We start from the raw sequence: 18212 nt of genomic DNA, 5'->3' as shown, positions 1-18212 counted from the left end.
AAAACAACACAAACTCCCAGGTGACATCGTCAAATGTCTTTTGCTCAACCAACAGTCAAAACACCAAAGATATCCATTTAACAATTCATATCAAATGGAGAAAAGCACTGAAGAAACTACAACCAGAGAATGAATGGAGTGTGTCCTTGTTGGGGATTTGTTTTCTGTCAATTTAAAATCAATGAATTGATCACTGGTTTCAGCACCAATCAACTGACTTGTCGTTGGCCATCCTAGCTTGAAGCATCAGAAACATCTTTCCCTTTTTCTGCTTTTGATGAAAGACATACTGTATGTCAGTTGCATATTTAATTTGGAATGAAGCCACTTATTGGTTCCAGGACGTCTTGAGAATGTTGCTGTCCCCCTTTGGTGATGCTTTCCAAATACCTAGTTGGAGGCATAAAACACGACCGCTCTCATCGTTGATGAATAACTGAATGTCAGACATGAAACAAGTAAATCTCCCTTCGATCCTTGAAACCCTTCCAACTGCCCTGAAGAGCCAATTGACTTGGACACCATTTCATCACACCATATTATACGGATGGTTTATGGTTTATGCTTCAAAGAAGTGCAGAGGTGTAGGACAGCACCAGGCGTCGGGGGGACTGTACTCGACTGGCTCGGGAGTCGTTGGGCCGCGTGGCGCTGCGCTGCGTAGATCATGAACTGTCTTTTTCCGTGCCTCGCTGGCTCGCCAGAGGATCTCTGTGTGACACTAATTTTGCAGTGTCGACTGTTCCACTGAGTGGTCATGGGTGACTGACTGTCCTGATTCAACTGCATGATCAAAGGTAGGAGCGGGTGATACCAGAAAAGTAAAAGTAAAAAAAAAAAGAAAAAAAAGGAACATAGATTTACTAAAGAATTCGTGGTTTTACATGCGGAAATTTCTCTTCGAACTTCTTCACATGACTTTGACTTTTCTGGCCCTTTTTGTTTTTTTTTACGGATTGGTGTGAATTAGTGTCTACTCTCAGAAGGGTAACTAGAAGCAGATTTGGCCTAATCAAGGCAAGACACACTGGCTTTTATTCTTCCCTTCTTAAAGTGGTCTTAAGTTCATGCTGCAGTTAAAAGCTTTGAAACTTAAAGCCTGCAGAATCACAATAGAATTCCCCCCAAGAGCCTTTATGACCTTTTTGTACATAATTCAAACCACCATGAATGTCTCTCTTGTGTCCTGATAGAGTCCCCGTGTGCATCGCCTGCGTCGGCAGGACACTTTGATGAGCCGTGAAAAAGATGGCACCTTCAGGTCCTTTGAGTAAACCATAAATGTTTATACGGGGACATGCCTGGTCACTCGAGGGCTTATAGCTGATTAGGACACAAATCCAATTCCTCCTATAGTGGGGGGGGGGGGGGGGGGGGGGGGCTTGCAGCTCAGTGGATAAGACTGTTTTTCAGACAGCAAATCTCTTTACAAGTCCATAAAGAAGAGGGGGATCGTAATCAGGGAGGCTTCTGGGCGTGTCCGCTTGCACTCCTCCTGTACATTAATCTGCCAATCTGGACGGGGGTGTACAATTTCCTGAAAGTGATGAGATGTGAGTGAGATGTCCTGTGGCATCGTAAAACAGTGTGTGTGTGTGTGTGGTGTTGAGAGTTGAGTGTGAGGGTTACAGAGTGTGTGTCACTGATTGCATCTCAGCCCATCGGGGGAACAGAATGATATCCAGCAACTCCGAGAGAAGGGGGAGGAAAAAAAAGTTGAAGAGGGCTAGAACACAGCTCACAATTTTCATTATCCCAGCATCCTGTACTCCACCCGTGACTGCTTCAGTTTTTGGGAAGTCTCTATGGGGCCAGTGCTTTCTTGCCGCGCGAGAGTACGCTATCCTGGCGTCATCGGAAGGTTTTGATGCTTGATGTGGAACGAAGTAGATATCATTTGGGGAAAGAAGGAAGTATGATACTCTAGTCTTACAGCTCAGCCAAGAGAGAAATGAGTGTGTGAGTGAGTGTGTGAGTGTCAGGAGGCAGTGGAAAATGGTTATAATGGTAATAAACACTTCTGACACATCGGGGCTCCCATCCACATTCCACTCAAGGGTTTTTTGCAGGTTAGTAACATTCTCATCCCCCCCCACAACCCCCCCTCCTTGTCCATGTTTTAGAGCCTCGTCTCCACCTGTGAGAGTGTCTTCTTTGAATTTTCAACAAGTTAAGGATTTTAACATTCATCCATCTAATGTTTGCATACACAGAACCAAATGATGTTTTTTTTTTTTGTCAAACGTGATGCACATAGTGGGTCCGTGCATACAGAGAGGTTGGGATGGGATACACAGCCAGGTCATTGGCAGTGTGTGACATTTTAATTATTTTGCTGTCAGCGACTGGGTAATTGTGGAAGGCACATGTCATGTTGTTCTTGCTGATTTATATCTTGGTTAGCACGCATGCTCACATACAGTGTAGTCGGTTGAATGTAGAATTTTCCTTCTTCTCAACCTTTTGTAACTTAAGGCTCACTCCTGGTTGTCCGAGATCGCATCGTCCCAAATGAGAAAAAAACAGAACACAACAGAAAACGGAGAAAAGTAATCTGCGCCGTAAATACGTTATGCCTCTGTCACATATCTCACCCATCATTGCCCGCTATCATGAATCCATATTTAATGTATTCAGCGTTATATATCCTCACCACATGCTTTGGAGGATTTACCGTTACACGGTTGTCTCCCGCGTTACTTTTTCATTTAAAATAAATTCATTTTGTGTCGGTGCATCTGAAAGACTGTTAGCTAGCTATCAGTGGCAAAACCTGTTTGTCACGAACGGATGACATGGCGTGTTTGGCGTACCGATGTTCAAACGTAGCCAGCCGTTTTCATTTGATGTCTTCAGTCATGTAAATTCTTGAGCACATTTAGACCCTAAGATAACTAGCTTTGTTTATTTAGGAAAAATAAATACCTCCGTAGCTCACTAGATGGCACTCTGAGGCATATCAGTGAGAATAGCTGGTTTTAAGAGTCAGTTTAGCCCCCCCCCCCCCCCCAGAAAAAAGAAACATTTTCTCACTTCCAGATCATAAAAATATTATGTTGATTTGTTTTTTTAAGGTTATTTTTCAATCTTTGAGCACTACAAAATTTCTATTCACCGCAATTGTAGCAGATAAACGTATGCAACTTCAGTGTACAAGTAGACTCCGGGATAAATTGTGTTCTGCGAGAGGTGCAGTTTTAAAAAGTCAGTTCAGAATTTCTGACACGTATCGGAAAGTCTTGACAAATAATACCAGAACGGCTCAGGTAGATCTCACACAGAGACAAATATTCTTTTTTTTAATAGGGCTGCACGAATATAGCCAGATTATTTATCACAATTATTCATTGATTTTTAGGGACAATGCATTTTTTATTGCACATTCACAACAGAGCACTGCTTTACCTTGCACCAAACATCTCGACCGCCCCCTTTGGTGGCTGGCTGTCAGTTTAGGAGGCGCTTGATTTGATATACAGCTACATTTTCTATGAGCGGAGGAAGCATTTTAAAAGTCAATATCACAGTCGATCATGTTCATTTAATTGTGGGAAGTAAAAAATCAAGATTAATATTCCATCAGTGTCACAACAAAAAAAAAAAACATCTATGGACAGCAGATATGCATTTTTCATTGAAATATGTCATCTCACTTGTTATCATTGCTGCTCAGTGTGCATAATCTGACACCGGGTTAACGTGCATATCATGGGTCTAAATTATAATTCTGCATGACTTACAGTTTGAATTAAATAAAGATATGATCGTGTCACAACGTCACTTGCCACCGGGATGCATTGAGTCGTCCCTCATTTAACCAGCATCCGACACTTGATGAATGTTCATTTTAGGTTATCGTCATGGGGAAATCGAAAAGGCTGAAGATTTTTCACTCACTAAAATATTATTGTGTGAAACTACTGCTTTCACTGAAACTGCTTTTGCTAGATGTGAAAAATGTGGACGACTCTTAAACTCACTGCTGTGGAAATGAAGTTGCTTTTGAAGGCTAAAGCAGAGAGAATGAGGAGGTGATCTTCTTTTTAAGAGGGGAACTCATGTATGACAAGAGTTCACGGCTGAGGTTTCAGGGGTGGTGAGGTTGCGGCGGGGGTGGGGCATTGAGAAGGGGGATAAGTGTACTTTTGAAGACGAAGCAGATGGATGAGTGTTATCTGAGCTCCTTGCTTCCTTTCCTCTTCTCTCTCTTTCTGCAGGTAGAGTGAGCGGAGGCCCGAATGGACTGAAGACGAGACGGGCTAAGAAGAAAAAGTGGGGAGGGGAGTTTGGGGGGTAAATCGGTGCAGAATCGCAACCAGGGGGGAGGAGGAGAAAAGGGTGAAATAATTCAGTGGCGAGTCGCTCAGGAGAGCGTCGTGGTGAAGGGGAGGGAGTTGGATACCCAGCATGCAGGCAGCATGGAACGGGTGAGGGAGCAGCGGCCTTTCTGCTCGCTGTCCAAGAGCCAGAGAGACCGAGAGAGATACTGCGAGAGAGACGAGGATCGGGAGCGTCGATACACTGCCTCCTCGGTTGACCGGGAGGAGGGAGCCTGCCGCGTACCCACTCAGCAATCCTACAGCTCCAGCGAAACGCTCCAGGCCTTTGACCATGACCCTTCACGGAGGCTGTTTGGAGGCAGAGTCAAGGAGATGGTGCACAAGGAGAGCGCCGAGTACAGCAGGCCAGGTTAGCCAGAGCAAATGTTTACTCTGATTTTTTTAGTTTTTTTTCCCAATGTTTTCAAGATGAATTTCCATAATATGAGCTGAAAAGTTTTGCAGTTATTGAGTTTAAATGTCTGTATTGATTTAGGAACTCACTGTTTTATCTCTCGAAAGAGTTTCTTCGACTTATGATATGATACACAACACATTTAAATATGAAAAACAAAATCCTCATATCCATGCTATACATCCAACAGTGTTAGGTAGAAGCATCATTCAGTAATTCATTAGTAAAATGAACTATGATGCAGGGGCTTTGTCGTTTGTTGTGTTATCTTCCACTGATTCTGCAGGTTTGACAAGAAATAACTGTACGATGTCAGGATGCCAGGCAGTGCTCAACACCATTTAGTTTCATCTTCACGAACATGCAGTGAAATCTCACATGCTGTGGGATACAGCTACTACGATGCTCACACCCTGCTGGACCACATTACAATAATAAGGGAGAATGCTCCGTGAATAACCCTGTCCTTTAATTGGCTGTTCTGAAACTGCTCTCATTTCTGTAATCAAAAAAGTTTGAGCAGTTTATTCTATTTTATGGCACTCCTTTGGCTCATAAGATTGCAATTAGAAAATCTCCTTCTACATTTTCTCGGTGCTAATTGGTGCCTATTTCAGAATTAACGGGATGATGATGACGTTTTGGGAGGAATGCGATTGTTCCTCATTTCTTTTTAAAATCTGGGCATTTAAAGCCAACGACTGTTAACACATCACAGTGAATGTAAGATTCAATGTTATTGATCTGGTTGGGGAAAAAGAACATATCTTTGGTAAATGAGTGGAGATACTACAGTATCTGTTTATTGTGCTGTGTGTGTGTGTGTGTGTGTGTGTGTGTGTGTGTGTGTGTGTGTGTGTGTGTGTGTGTGTGTGTGTGTGGGTGAGAGAGAGATGGTGTATGAAAGTGTTGTTATCTAATGATCATTTTAAATGTGCTGGATTTTAATGTGAATAAATGTGTTTTCTGTAACATTTTCAGATGGGGGATATTTGGCACCATTTCCAACAGGACAAAAGACATTACAAAGGGACACAACGAGGGAAAATACAAAATCACCTCACATATGACATGAAAAACATAAAATATGTAAACGTATTTTATGCTGCATTTGTCACGTCTGACCTTGAAATTCTAAAAATCATTATTGATAAAGGAACTATTTTGTTGTGTAAGTAGATGTAGATGAGCTCATTTATATCTAAAATACATCTGAATAAAAAACCCAGTAACTCTATTATATTTACTCAAATAATTTCAATTTCAGGTTGATCACATGATTAATCATTTTTGGGGTATCGGTGCCGTACTGACCAGATGGCAGACAAATATTAACATGTGGATGATTAGATGTAGGATGAAATGACATGAAATGAGTCAAACATTGAGAATATTTTCTCGTCAGTTCTGGAGCTTCGTAATGAGGTCGACATGAGGTGTTTTTGTTTATTGACAATATTTCTGCCTCTTAAATTGTATTCATTTATTTTGCTCAGACGCAGCTATTTTATTTCCAGTGAACACCAGAGCCTCGATTCATTCCAAATGATTCGACCAAAATAGTTATGGTAATGAGTTATTGTGGAAAAAAAGTGTCCATCTACACATTTTCATACGTGTCGAACACAAGAAGCTTGAGTTCTGGTGATTTGTTTTGGGTTTTAAATGTCTGAGCAAAGTAGGTCATCTTAAAAAGCTCACTTACAGAATCGAGTTTGAGCTGCACTGGGATTGACAGTCAGTCAAAGAAAATGCTTTTGAGCATCTCGATAGGTTGATGAGTGTGGGAGGACGTTGTTCAGCCTGAATTCAGCAATTACCTGCTCCTCTTCCATCATGTTCTTAGGTTTCTTTCTTTTTCTTCGGTAGCCCTGCTCGTGGCCATTAACCGTGTTGTGGATTGGCTTGTTAACTTTACAACCTCTTGTCATTCACAGGGCAGACGTTTTCGCTGAGGCAACTCGGAATCTGTGAGCCCTCGGCTCGCAGGGGCTTGGCGCTCTGCCCTGAGACGGGCCTCTCCCACCCGCTCAGCAGCTACTCCAGAGGCCCGGTCGCTACAGAAAACCATGAACCTGTATCACCGGAACGTACCATGACTCTCTGGGGAACGGGGGCAAACTCCGGGCAGGATTCATGCCTCTCCAGCCGCTCTAACTCTGCCCTCACGCTCACTGACACGGAGATGGACAATAAATCGGACAATGAGATGGGTGAGTAGGTCACACTTTTACGTCTTTTTGTCTTGTTCGCGGAGCATGCTTCCAAACGCTTTGCGAAGGGGAGGAATCTGTATGTAAAAAACAAAAAATAGGCAGCAGTAGGTTGGATTATGGTCGGCGCTGGAGACAAGGCCCTGATTGGTGGAGGCAAGTGGAAGCGCGATTGGTGGGGCCGGTATCTGGAGAGGCATTTGCAGCTGCCTTTTCTTCGGATCAAAGGCGTGATTCCTAGCTGCATGCAGGAAAAGAATTTGGCCTTCCGATTGAGTAGTTCCTCGTCACCTGGTCCTGCTCCACAGGAAGCAAAGGAGTTTGATGAAGTTTCCCCATGGGCTAGCGTATAATCAAAGATAGCTTTGTGTGCCTCACTCTGAGGTTTTGCTTAGAAATTCTGCAGTGGTTGACTGGGCACGCACAATGGCGGATTAAATGGCGACCGCGGTTTGAAGTGCAAATGTGATCATGCTGGAAACCTGAGACAGTGGATTGAGGGTCTGTGTTTGAATCGTTGCTGCATCAATTGCACACAAGGTAGCTGCATATTGTTGCGACATGTAGACTTTATAAACCATGTTCTTGTTTGTTTTGTTACCCTTACTCCCTGAAAGGATAGTGAGCAGTTTGGAACGGCCTTTATGTCTTTTGTAATATACTTTAACAAGGCATTTAGTGCTGGTTTTTTAACAGTATTTCTTCATCCGGGCTTCCATGCTTTGAGTCAGTAATGTGTTCCCCCTGTCTTTAAATTCATCCTTACAGTGTACAGCTTTAAGATTTCTTCTCTGGTGTTCAGTGCAGCTGACATTGTTCATCATTCCTCATCATCAAAGTGCGAGCCATCACCATTAAAACACACTGAATGTAAAGCTCGAGTTATTTTAAAGAAAGCCATGATTTGAAAGAGTGGCAGGCAGTTCAAATAATTGGGGTTGATTACGCTGGCGAGAACATTAAATAGAGGGTAAAAAGGGAAATGTCTTGTATTCATGTGCTATCAATTTTTATTCGGAAAACATTGCCTTCGGTCTGACATTTGAGACAAGTCATTTTCTTAATGGCGGTATTCATCACAGTGAGCTTGTCTCCGGGAGGGCGGCTGAGTAAGTCTTTTTTTCAAAATGCCTTCCCTACCCAAACCCATGTGTTTGTCACATAGTGTCTGGCCTTTGCTGTTAGCCCAGTGCACTGTATACGTTTAGGATTCCCTAGAAAGCTCACCCCAACCACAGAGGTGCCGGCAAACGTCCCCCTAACCTCCTCAGCACTGGACTCCAGTCCGATGTGTTGCTGTGTAGGCCAAGCAGGAAAACAGATCACCAGTCGGTGCTCCGTTCTGCAGGACGACGCAGAGTCCAGCTTCAATAGGTTCTCAATTGAGCTTCAATTGCACCTGCCCCCCACCACTTATATAGCACGAGCAAGCACACACACACACACACACACACACACCACCCTACCGACCTCCTCTGGAGTTTCTTTTGGAAACGTCACAGGAAGCTGCTGCTGATTGGCTCCAGTTAGCACAAGGTCCCACTGAGACTTTATCTGACGCGCTTTTTGCCTCAATTAGTTTCATAAAAGGTCAAATAAACAATACCTGCTGGATCTGTATCCCAGCTGCCTTACAAGATCACAAACATCTAAGAAAACTCATTTATTTATGTAAGAGTGTGTTTGCTTGTTCTTTTAACCGCATGTCATTTTAATATGCTAAAAATGTACAGTAGGAAGAACAATATGAGTCATGCTGTAATTTAAAATTCGAACTCCTTTTCTTTTTTCTAAAACTATTTTCGGAGCCCTTTTCGTCATCTAGATTTTGAGCTGGAGCGAAGGAAAATCTGTCCCGCTGTTCCACCTCCATAGACCTCGGCCTCGATTTTTTTTTTTTTTTTTTTTTTGTCAGGAGGCATTGCACTTTTGACTTTCACAATTTAATGAAGCAGCTATAGGAGAAATGACCCATCCAAAGGTTTCCATCAACTGAATATGCATGCAGAAGCTCCGACAAGGGGCCGTTCAGCCCCACTTATTCATAAATGAACTCAATATTTCATTCTAATTCGCTCTGTTCAACAGAGTGTTCGACACAGACAAGTACCAAAGGCTCGGCTCATTCGTAGAGCGCGGCATCTGCAAGTGTTAACCTTCGTGATTCAGGAATACGAGGTCCACCTGAATGAAACGAGAGTGGGCATCTTGTCGAGTGCAGCCACAGGCACGGGATGAGAGGGGTTGTTTTCTAAAGTGATTCATTGGTGAGCATATCTTTCAGTTCCCCAGGAGTAAAGAGGACCCAGCCAGTCAAAGAGATGAGAGTAAAGTTTTGTGGAGTCAAGGATTTATAAGGTCGTGTGTCAACACTGAAAAAATGTTTGATGTTGACATTTATTACTTCTCTTGTACAAGATAATTGGCTTTAAAAAAAAGAAAAAAAATATTATTATTGAAGAAGTTAGATAAATATATTTATAAATGTTTGTATAAATATATAAATATATATATATATATATTTATATATAAATAAATATACATATATATTATTGGATGAAATGAAATGTATGAAGAAGGAGGAAAAAAAATAGAAAGAATCTGTTAAGCAGCTTTCATTGATTTTACACTGAAGATAATCCCCTGCCAGTGATAGAATCCCATGAAAACAAAATTGATTAAAGCGTCCGTTTTATGGGTTTTCTAGTTGTAAGAACGTCCATTTTATTCTCAGCTGTTGTATATGTCAGTAGATGAGACCATCCTATTTACATTTATAGTCTTTACTCCATGAACGCTACGCAGCTCAGCTTTGACCAAAGAAACAAAAGAGTGCCTTCATTTCTCTGTGCCTTAAAATATATATATATATATATATATATATGTATTTGTACTGTATGTCCAATATATATAAGCACATGAAACATAAATATGGAAATTCACAGTTTTTGTAAAATATTATCTAAAACTATTTAAAATAACTCATCATTTATTTTAAATATATCCATACTTGTGTTGATGGAATACATCAATATAAAACAACTCTTTCTCTTCAAGCAGAATTATTTAATTCCTCACTTTCCTATGACTGACAGCTTGCCACACACAAACAAACACCCACGCTTACATGCACGTGTGTGTGTGTGTGTGTGTGTATATATACGTATATATATATATATATATATATATATATATATATGCACACACACACACACACACACATGCTCGGTTATGGTGCGGTGACATGTACCAGCTGTATAGTGCTGAAACTTCATGTCTGCAGGCAGCGTACGTAATGCTGCTGTAAGCGGCACCCTGATTTAAAAAAAGAAATGTTTGCACTCGGCAGTTGAAGTGAGAGAAAATGGAGCTTTAAACTGTTTACTGCAAGTTTTTTGGAGCATGTTAATTGCAGAAGATTAGGAGACAGAAAAAGTCATCCAACTAAAGCCCCATCCCCAGTATAATACGGTAACTTCATGTCATTTCTTAATTTAATCTGCATTATGGGAAATGCTTTTATATGGAGTTGTACAATATATTGAAATCCCTGGTGCCCCGTTATTTTTGTAAGATCGTTTTCTAAATGATTTGTAACCTTTTATAATTGAGAAAATTCAATGGATTCAATGTGTTTGAAATATTCCTGTGTTTTTATGACAGATTGGAGGATGGAAATGATCTGCTTTTCAAACAGTAATTGCAGAAGTGGTTTCATAATGGTCCTTCGGTCTTTACTGAAGCTGTATTTGTACCGGATAGGTTAGAATGTGGGTCACATGTTGTCCTTGGGTGCTTCAGTCCCACGGAGGCGAGCAGCTGTCAGACAAATGTGGAATTTGTTGAAATGTCTTGGAAAACAAATAACGCAACTGACCATGCACTCTTGTTCTTCTTGTAAAATTGAATTTGTCATTGCTCTGTAATAGATGGAATGCAATTTTCTCAACCAATTATAGTTTAGAATGCCTTTTTAAATGTAAGATTTAAAGCCTCAACATACACATGAACTCATCCTTCGCGGTGCTGCACTGCCAGTCCTGGTAACAAACACTGAAGGCAATCAATATTAAATGAGGACACAAAATCTCCTCGCATAAAAAAGCGCATGTATCACAACTGTGGGGCAGAAGCTTCCAACGGGGGCCGCCATCCTGCAGCCACCAGGCCACTAAGGCGCTTTCCTGCAATGCATTTTTAATGTTTAAATATGAAATGATTATATTTAAGGTTCAAGTGTTACCGTGATAGGAATATTCATATTGTAGGGCCGTTAGGTCAACGTATAGCTGCTGTGTGAAAGCGAACATTGAGAAAGGTTGTTTTTTTTCCCCCTTCCTGCCCTAATGTTGACTGTGCTGCCTCCAGAATCAATATTATACCCCTCATAAAACATGAATGACTGCACGGATCAGAAACATAGCATGGCCCAGTTGAGTTGTATTCCTAATAGGGTGTGAAAAAGCGCGCACTGACTTGTTAGGTACTGCAGCTACAGCACTGCAGCACATGGTGACAGACGGCCCTCCTCGGCTGTAGAAACCGTCACACATGGGGTTTATTGTTTGGTGTGAGCGGCTTGCCGTCTGCTGACCCCTTGTTAGGAGAAAGGGACTTCCACTGCGATGGCTGTCATCCTTTGTTAAAGAAGCATCGCCTGCTCTGGCCTGCACCTTCTGTCCAAAGTCATTTCATGAGGGAAAAAGAAAAGAAAGTGTGTCCCTTTTGATGTTTGCATGGAGGAAGGCCAGTGTGGCTGTAACAGGCTGCGACTGTTTACGAGGAGATGATGTGTCGGAAAATAATTTCAATTTGTCAAAAAAAAAAATAAAACAAATATCACAGGTGTACAACGCAGTGGTTCACGTTTTACAGTCGAGTATGGCTTACGGATTCATTGTGTGAACAGTGCCAGGAAAAGGTTAATTAAATCAGTGGAGGAGTCACAGCAAAGTGTGCTGTAGCACAGCAAGCACCAAAGGCTTTTTTGGGTGGGAGTATGAAAGCATATCAGACACCCTCGAACATGCTTCCCTGTGTGCACATATTCGTGTTCTCTCACTTCCCTCCTGTGTCACACACACACACACACACACACACATGCCCGTATCTCACTTTGCTACTCACACTGTATCTCTCTAAAAATCAAGCAAAAGTGCAGGCAATAACACGCACATGTGTGTGTGTGCGTGCGCGGGACGTCACGCTGACGAAGGTGACACGCCATCTGTCAAACTCCGGTCTCAGATCTGCGCTTTGTAATGTGACGGTGGAATCAGCCTACTGATCGTAGCAGGCAGAAATCCTCCCTCGCCACTTTCATAATTCAATATGGCACACGCCGACGACCACAAAAAGAATAAATAACATCTGAGAGTTGTTTTGTTTTTTCTCTTTTTCTGGTCAAAAGGGCTGACCATCTGTGATGTGTTTTGAAGAACACTCCAAGACTGGCAGAGAAAAACAGTTTCATAATTTGTTAATGGGAGCCGGGAAGGTGTCTGAGCTTCGTCTCTTGCCTCGTCAAATGAGGAGGCGCGCTTTGATTGCCATCATTTATTGTCATCACTTCCCCGCTTGCTTCCGCTGTCACCGGTTAAGTGCTCACATTGTTAGTGCTCAGGGTGACGGGGGATGCGGGATCCGGGATGTGGCGGTGATGTGCCGAGGTGCCGTTGCAGGTGTCGTGCTCATCAGTGTTGCGAACAGTGTTCTGGTTTTCTATTTTGGATTAGTCTGTGAAAGCATGGAGCGGGTCGTCGCCCTCTTTCTGTGCAAAGGTCGCTGACATTTGAACCTTCATCAAAGCAAATGACAAACTGACCACCGATATCGGATTTTCGATTTATCCTTTTTGCTGCTCAGCATCACGTGATACATCGCATGTGTTGGATGCCCTTTGTCTTTTTATGCGGCGTATATCTGCATGTGTAGACACTTTTCCTGTGAACACATTAACAGAGCAGGAACACATGGCGGAAAAAGTTTCAACTCACACCACAAGTACCACCTACAGAGTGGATGATCTGATTACACTTTGGAGTGTCTTGCCGAATAAATTAGCATATTAATAAGCCAAAACTGATTTTCTTGAAACTACTATCCTTTATATGGTAAAGATAGAGTTCATTCATATATTAACCATGTGAAGACACATTATGTTGATGCAGAAATATGAATTATTAATTGCATTAATTACCTTCAATAATTCGCTAATTTATGTGATGATAATTATGGCTAGCCGAAAGCTCTTTTTTATTAATTTTTTTAATACAGAATTTGGATATTGTGCTTCATTAACATTACCAATACATGTATTGCATTTTCAGTCTCAATTTGGATTCAAAATAAGGATGCTTTTTCAATATGATCGATCATTTAGTTTTGAATTCATCACACCTTCTCAGAGCCCAACTGTCTCACCTTGTCCGACCAACAGTCCAAACACCCAAAGATATTCAATTGACAATGAGAAAAATGAGAAAATTATAAATTAAAAAAGCAGCACATTCTCACATTTGGGAAGCTGGAACCCACAATATTTGTACCTTTTTGCGTCATAAATGACTCAAATGAATAAAACCATTGTCATTACCGTTGGCAATTAATTTCCTGTTCTCTCAATGACGGATTAATCAACTGATTGTTTCATATTTTTTTCCAAAGGTTGACTCTCAACCAACTATGCTGTGCCTATAAGTCCAGTTCCAAGTGGAGCACTTGTGTGTTCATGAGTTTTTGGGTTAACCTGTTAACATTAGTCTCGCACAGCCAGACCATATCGACACTTCCAGCGCTAGAAAAAGGGAAATAAACCCGCTTTTGATTGTTTCTATAATTTTAAACCAATTACAATCCTCGTTTCCGGCGTTAAGCCCAGGACGCAGCGACGGTGCTTTTTCAAAATAATATCTGTAGATAGCAGAAGGGGAGGAAACCTCAGTCAGAAACGGGGGCCAATGGCAGGCCTTTACACACAGTCCACATCCGGGGAGTCAGACTGGTGTTACTGCAGAGATGACAGAGAAAACAACTATTTACTGTGTCCAACATCTATTTCCTGTCACCTAATCTTTAAGTATGAACATTTTCCTCTCCAACTTGAGACCCACCCAGTTCTGCAGAGCATCCCTGACAAACACTGTGTTAGCCCATACTGTGCTCGGTCTCATCACTTGCGGGGACCAGACTGCAGGACATGTTATTACGGTTAGGAATTACTCTGCAGTTGTCAATTACGAGAGCCACTATTTACCATCCTCAAGAGAAGAAGGCTCATTTCACTTCATCACACAGCCTAATTGAGTGTTTGTATTACCATGCAATACGGAAATAGTCAGGAAGCCGCTTTATACTCGATGAATATCAATGGGAGAAGCGGATTAGCATGTTGGTCCAAATGTGTTGTTCATAATTACATGTATTACTGGTGTCTCCTCAGCAACCATGCATGTTTTTCTCAAACCCAGATCCGTCTTAAGTCTCCTGAGGTGAGTTACAAGGATTGCTTGTAAAGTGGACATCGGCAAACTATAGCTTACTTTTTGCAAGCAAGTAAAAAAACATTGAATGTAAAGGTATTGTGAAACAAAGTGGAAAAGACAGAGACGTTGATAAGTCCGGACACACTGTCGTCTCTAGGTCTTTTTTCTTGTTGCTTCATTTTGGGTAAAATAGACTTTCTCTCTTTTCCTGGAGCGGCGTCGGGTTGTTGGCACGTCGTCCCCAGACAAGCAGCAACCCACCGATCTGTTTGGTTTCATGTCTTCTTCCTTTCACCATCTCCTTTCTCTCACCCATCCTGGGACACAAGAATATTTGTTACTGTCTATTGTCATGGTGCTGTGGCTTTGACCTTTGCGCTCCTCAGTATTGGATGTCTGCAATCCCAAAAATTGCAAGTCAAGGTGGTTGTTCCGTTTTGGACTCATCTGAATGTAGAGAACGTCTGTTCTGCTTGTTGTCGTACTCTGAGTCTTATGTCACGCTTGCTTGTCTTTACGCTAAATAGTGTTTGGAAGATGTTTTTTTTCCTCATTTGTTTCCGACGTGTCATTCAGCAATTCACTGAGCAGAAAACTGCTGGATTGCAAAAATCTATGAATCAAGTTGCACCTGAACAATAAAACCAGTGTTGTAAATTATTATTGTTCCTCCACAAGCCAAAGTGGGTTTTTTTTGAACAGCTACTATTTTGTAATCTCACTTTTGTGTTAAACTGACTTTTGGTGTAACTTTTGTGTTGCTTTGAAAGAAACCGAACAAAACAGCTGAGACACATTTTTATCTCAACTATACACTACAGATGTGTTGTACGAAGGGCAGTGTGAAATGTATTTGTTGGATAGTTTGTATTTTTTTTTTCCAAGACAAATTTCCTTCAGGACAATAAAGTCTATCTTATCTTATTTTCTCCCATAAAAAGTATTAATGTAATATTTATTCACATACAATTATCAATTTGTTTTTATTCCCTGTCTCCCTCACACCTCACAAACTCTCTATCTTCCTTCCTTCCTACCTTACTCTGGTTGGTCAAGAGGAGATGTAGCTCACTTTTAGCTGCAGTATCGTAATAGTGAAGCCAAAGTGAAAATAACAGCTCAACACTATTAAAAAGTCCAAATTAATGACCAAATATAAAGACGAAAATACGGGCAAAAAGGTGTTATCTTAATTGTGTTGATCTGCTCCAGTTTCCTTTTTGACACACAATTAAAAGCACACTTTAACTACAAATTATACCGCTGGATCTTTTCATCTGCAGTGGAAGTGTGTTGGAGTCTTTTGTACGCGCACGAATAAATGTTTCATGAAAAGGCCTCGACATCAACCAGGATTTCAGGGGGCTTTCGTCATGCGAGTGTTTCTTCTAGCTCAAACAATACCACCAATCAAAGGGTTTCCATCTCAATTTAGTTTTCCTGTATCAAATACTCTCTAATGTTTGCCTGAGTTAATAAGGTTTTTAAGTGCTTTAAAAGCAGGAGATCTTAGAAATCTTAATTTGCATGAATGTATGAATGCCTTCGTGCAATCTCTGTGGAGGCTGTGTTACGGTGCCTAACACGAGTACAAACAAAGCTTCACACTAAAGACCCTGGACTGTGAGCCAGACATGGCCAGAGCAAAGCAAAGTCAGTAATGGTCGCTCGTGAGGCATGTCAAGAACGTTCTTATTGTTATTTTTATTATTTTTATTTTACTTGACCGGGGCCAGTCTTATCAAGGGGGCAGTTGTAACATCTCAAATTGCACCAATCAGACAACAAATAAAAGAAGAACAAACTGATTATTATTGAATCGTATCATTTAACAACAGCAAGCTAATTCAAATGTATAAAATACATTTTGTAAAGGTTCTTATAAAAGAAAATCGGAATAATTAAAAACCAAATGATACCCAACCCATCTCTTACCGTCCAGCCACCGTAGTCCAGATGAAAGAATAGAAAACCCTCTAGAGTTGTTGATATGCTCACCTGAGTCGCCGTCGATTATTAGGAAGCACTCACAGTAATGAACTTAGCGAGTGCTCGTCAACATCGTTTTTACCCCGGAGCTCCCCTCTCAGGCTTAATGCAGCCTGCCTACCCTGTTGGTGGAGGCTGTCGGGGTTGGATGCAGCCTTGGAAAGACCTGTAGACATCACCCAGGGCTGTAAAAGTACACTTACCACCTCTGCATATTTTAAGGGCAAAAGTACTTATTTAACTTTTATTTCTTCGGGGCATTTCCTCATAATACCAACGATAGTCAGACAGTGTGCAGTATAACACATAATATACACATTCTATTTAGATATGTCATTTGTTTGTTGTCCGTATGCTTATTTTTCCATTATTTATTGACTCATTAATGCAATCATTTTATTCAATGTACTATTTAGTAAATTAATCCCAAGAGCACTCCCAGTTAAAAGTATCAATGAAAGTAGCGCCATAAAAAAACATAGAATTCACTTTTTAAGATCTAAAATTAGCTGGCTTTAAAAAAAATGTGTTAAATAAAACATGTCCACTTGAGTTATTGTACAGATCTGTTTCTGTATTGATCAGATTTTATGTAGTTGTTAGGACATTATACCTCTGCCATGCAGACAAAGCAACAATTAAGAGCAGCATAAAAATGGCTATAAAATTGTGTCTAGACACCTTATTGCCGACATGGGACATGTGTGGCTGAAGCATATTAAGACGATTTGATAGTACCAATATTGTAAGATTTATTTTGATTTTTTTCTTTAAGTACTGGAGCTGTACATACAGAAAATTACAGAAATTACAATAAGTGGGCTGCTGATAAGTCCCGTCGGCTCAGTTTCTGTCACTCTTCAGTTTCGGGCACTGAACAATGAGGGAAACAGTCAAAATTAATCTCACTCCATACTTGATATTTGCATGAAATCTTGGCAGTTCTCCTCACTGGTGTAACGACATCAAATCGCCTTGTAAGCTGTCAAGGTGATGGCATTTTAAATATATAAGCCTAATATCTCCCACCCCTCCAGAAAACAGAAACTCTGAGCTTAAAATAGTTCATACGGCAGAATAAAACAGATCCGCTTTCCTTCAATTGGGCATTTTTGCGGTTTGGGGGGGGGGGGGGGGGGCTCCTGCTAAAGGACACCCTTACGGCTATGCAGAAGGACTTCAAGGGGAGATTGGAAAGAGGGTGATGGTACAATGAAATCTAGAGGAACACACACACACACACACAGTCTCAGACAACTACACACACACTTCCTTTCCTGAAGGGAGAAAGGTCAGTATCCAGAGGAGGAAATGGTGAGCCATTGTTATGATTGATCACACGGCAAGGTCCAGGGAGGACGCAGTGTCACTTTCATTGTCAAACTCATTATACCACAGAAGAAGATTCCCCGCCCCTGCTCTCACGTCCTTTCTCCTCAGCAGTCATGTGAAGAAACCCTTCCACTGCATGCGGGAGACGAGTTGGGCACCTCGACGTGGAAAGCCAAGTGAATTGTGCTGAACACACACAATTATTTCAGTCGCTACTCTAAATTCTTCAGCGGTGAAAGGCATAATTCTGCAGCTAAAAATACAGGAGAAAAAAAAACAACTGAAAGCATTTTTAAATGAGTGGTGCAGCAGTTCTTGCTCGGGATATCAGCATTATTAACAATCATTATACAGACGACAACGAGGAGAACTGCCAAATCAATTCAAATACAACAAAATTGATGTCTTGTAGCCAAAGGCTGCTTGCATGAGGTTTGGAAGGATATTCTGGTCCTGATTA

At 41.3% G+C, this 18212-nt stretch overlaps 1 protein-coding gene across 1 annotated transcript in view; it reads left to right on the top strand.

The window, feature by feature from the left end:
- Nucleotides 1-4418: 4418 nt before the first annotated feature.
- The window catches only part of LOC306777915 (teneurin-3), a gene marked incomplete at its 5' end in the record, with an annotated part of 122827 nt that continues 109033 nt past the window's right edge, over nt 4419-18212 (top strand). The window contains 2 exons of the mRNA XM_079269220.1: nt 4419-4689; nt 6672-6947. Of these exons, the coding sequence (XP_079125346.1) occupies nt 4419-4689; nt 6672-6947 (547 nt within the window). The remainder of the gene's footprint in view (nt 4690-6671; nt 6948-18212) is intronic.

The sequence above is a fragment of the Melanostigma gelatinosum genome (genome assembly GCF_949748355.1).
Source record: "Melanostigma gelatinosum genome assembly, chromosome: 5".
In the NCBI taxonomy this organism is placed as follows: Eukaryota; Metazoa; Chordata; class Actinopteri; order Perciformes; family Zoarcidae; genus Melanostigma; species Melanostigma gelatinosum.
The sequence above is the reverse complement of the archived record's forward strand: the minus strand, read 5'-3'. Positions and strand labels throughout refer to the sequence as shown.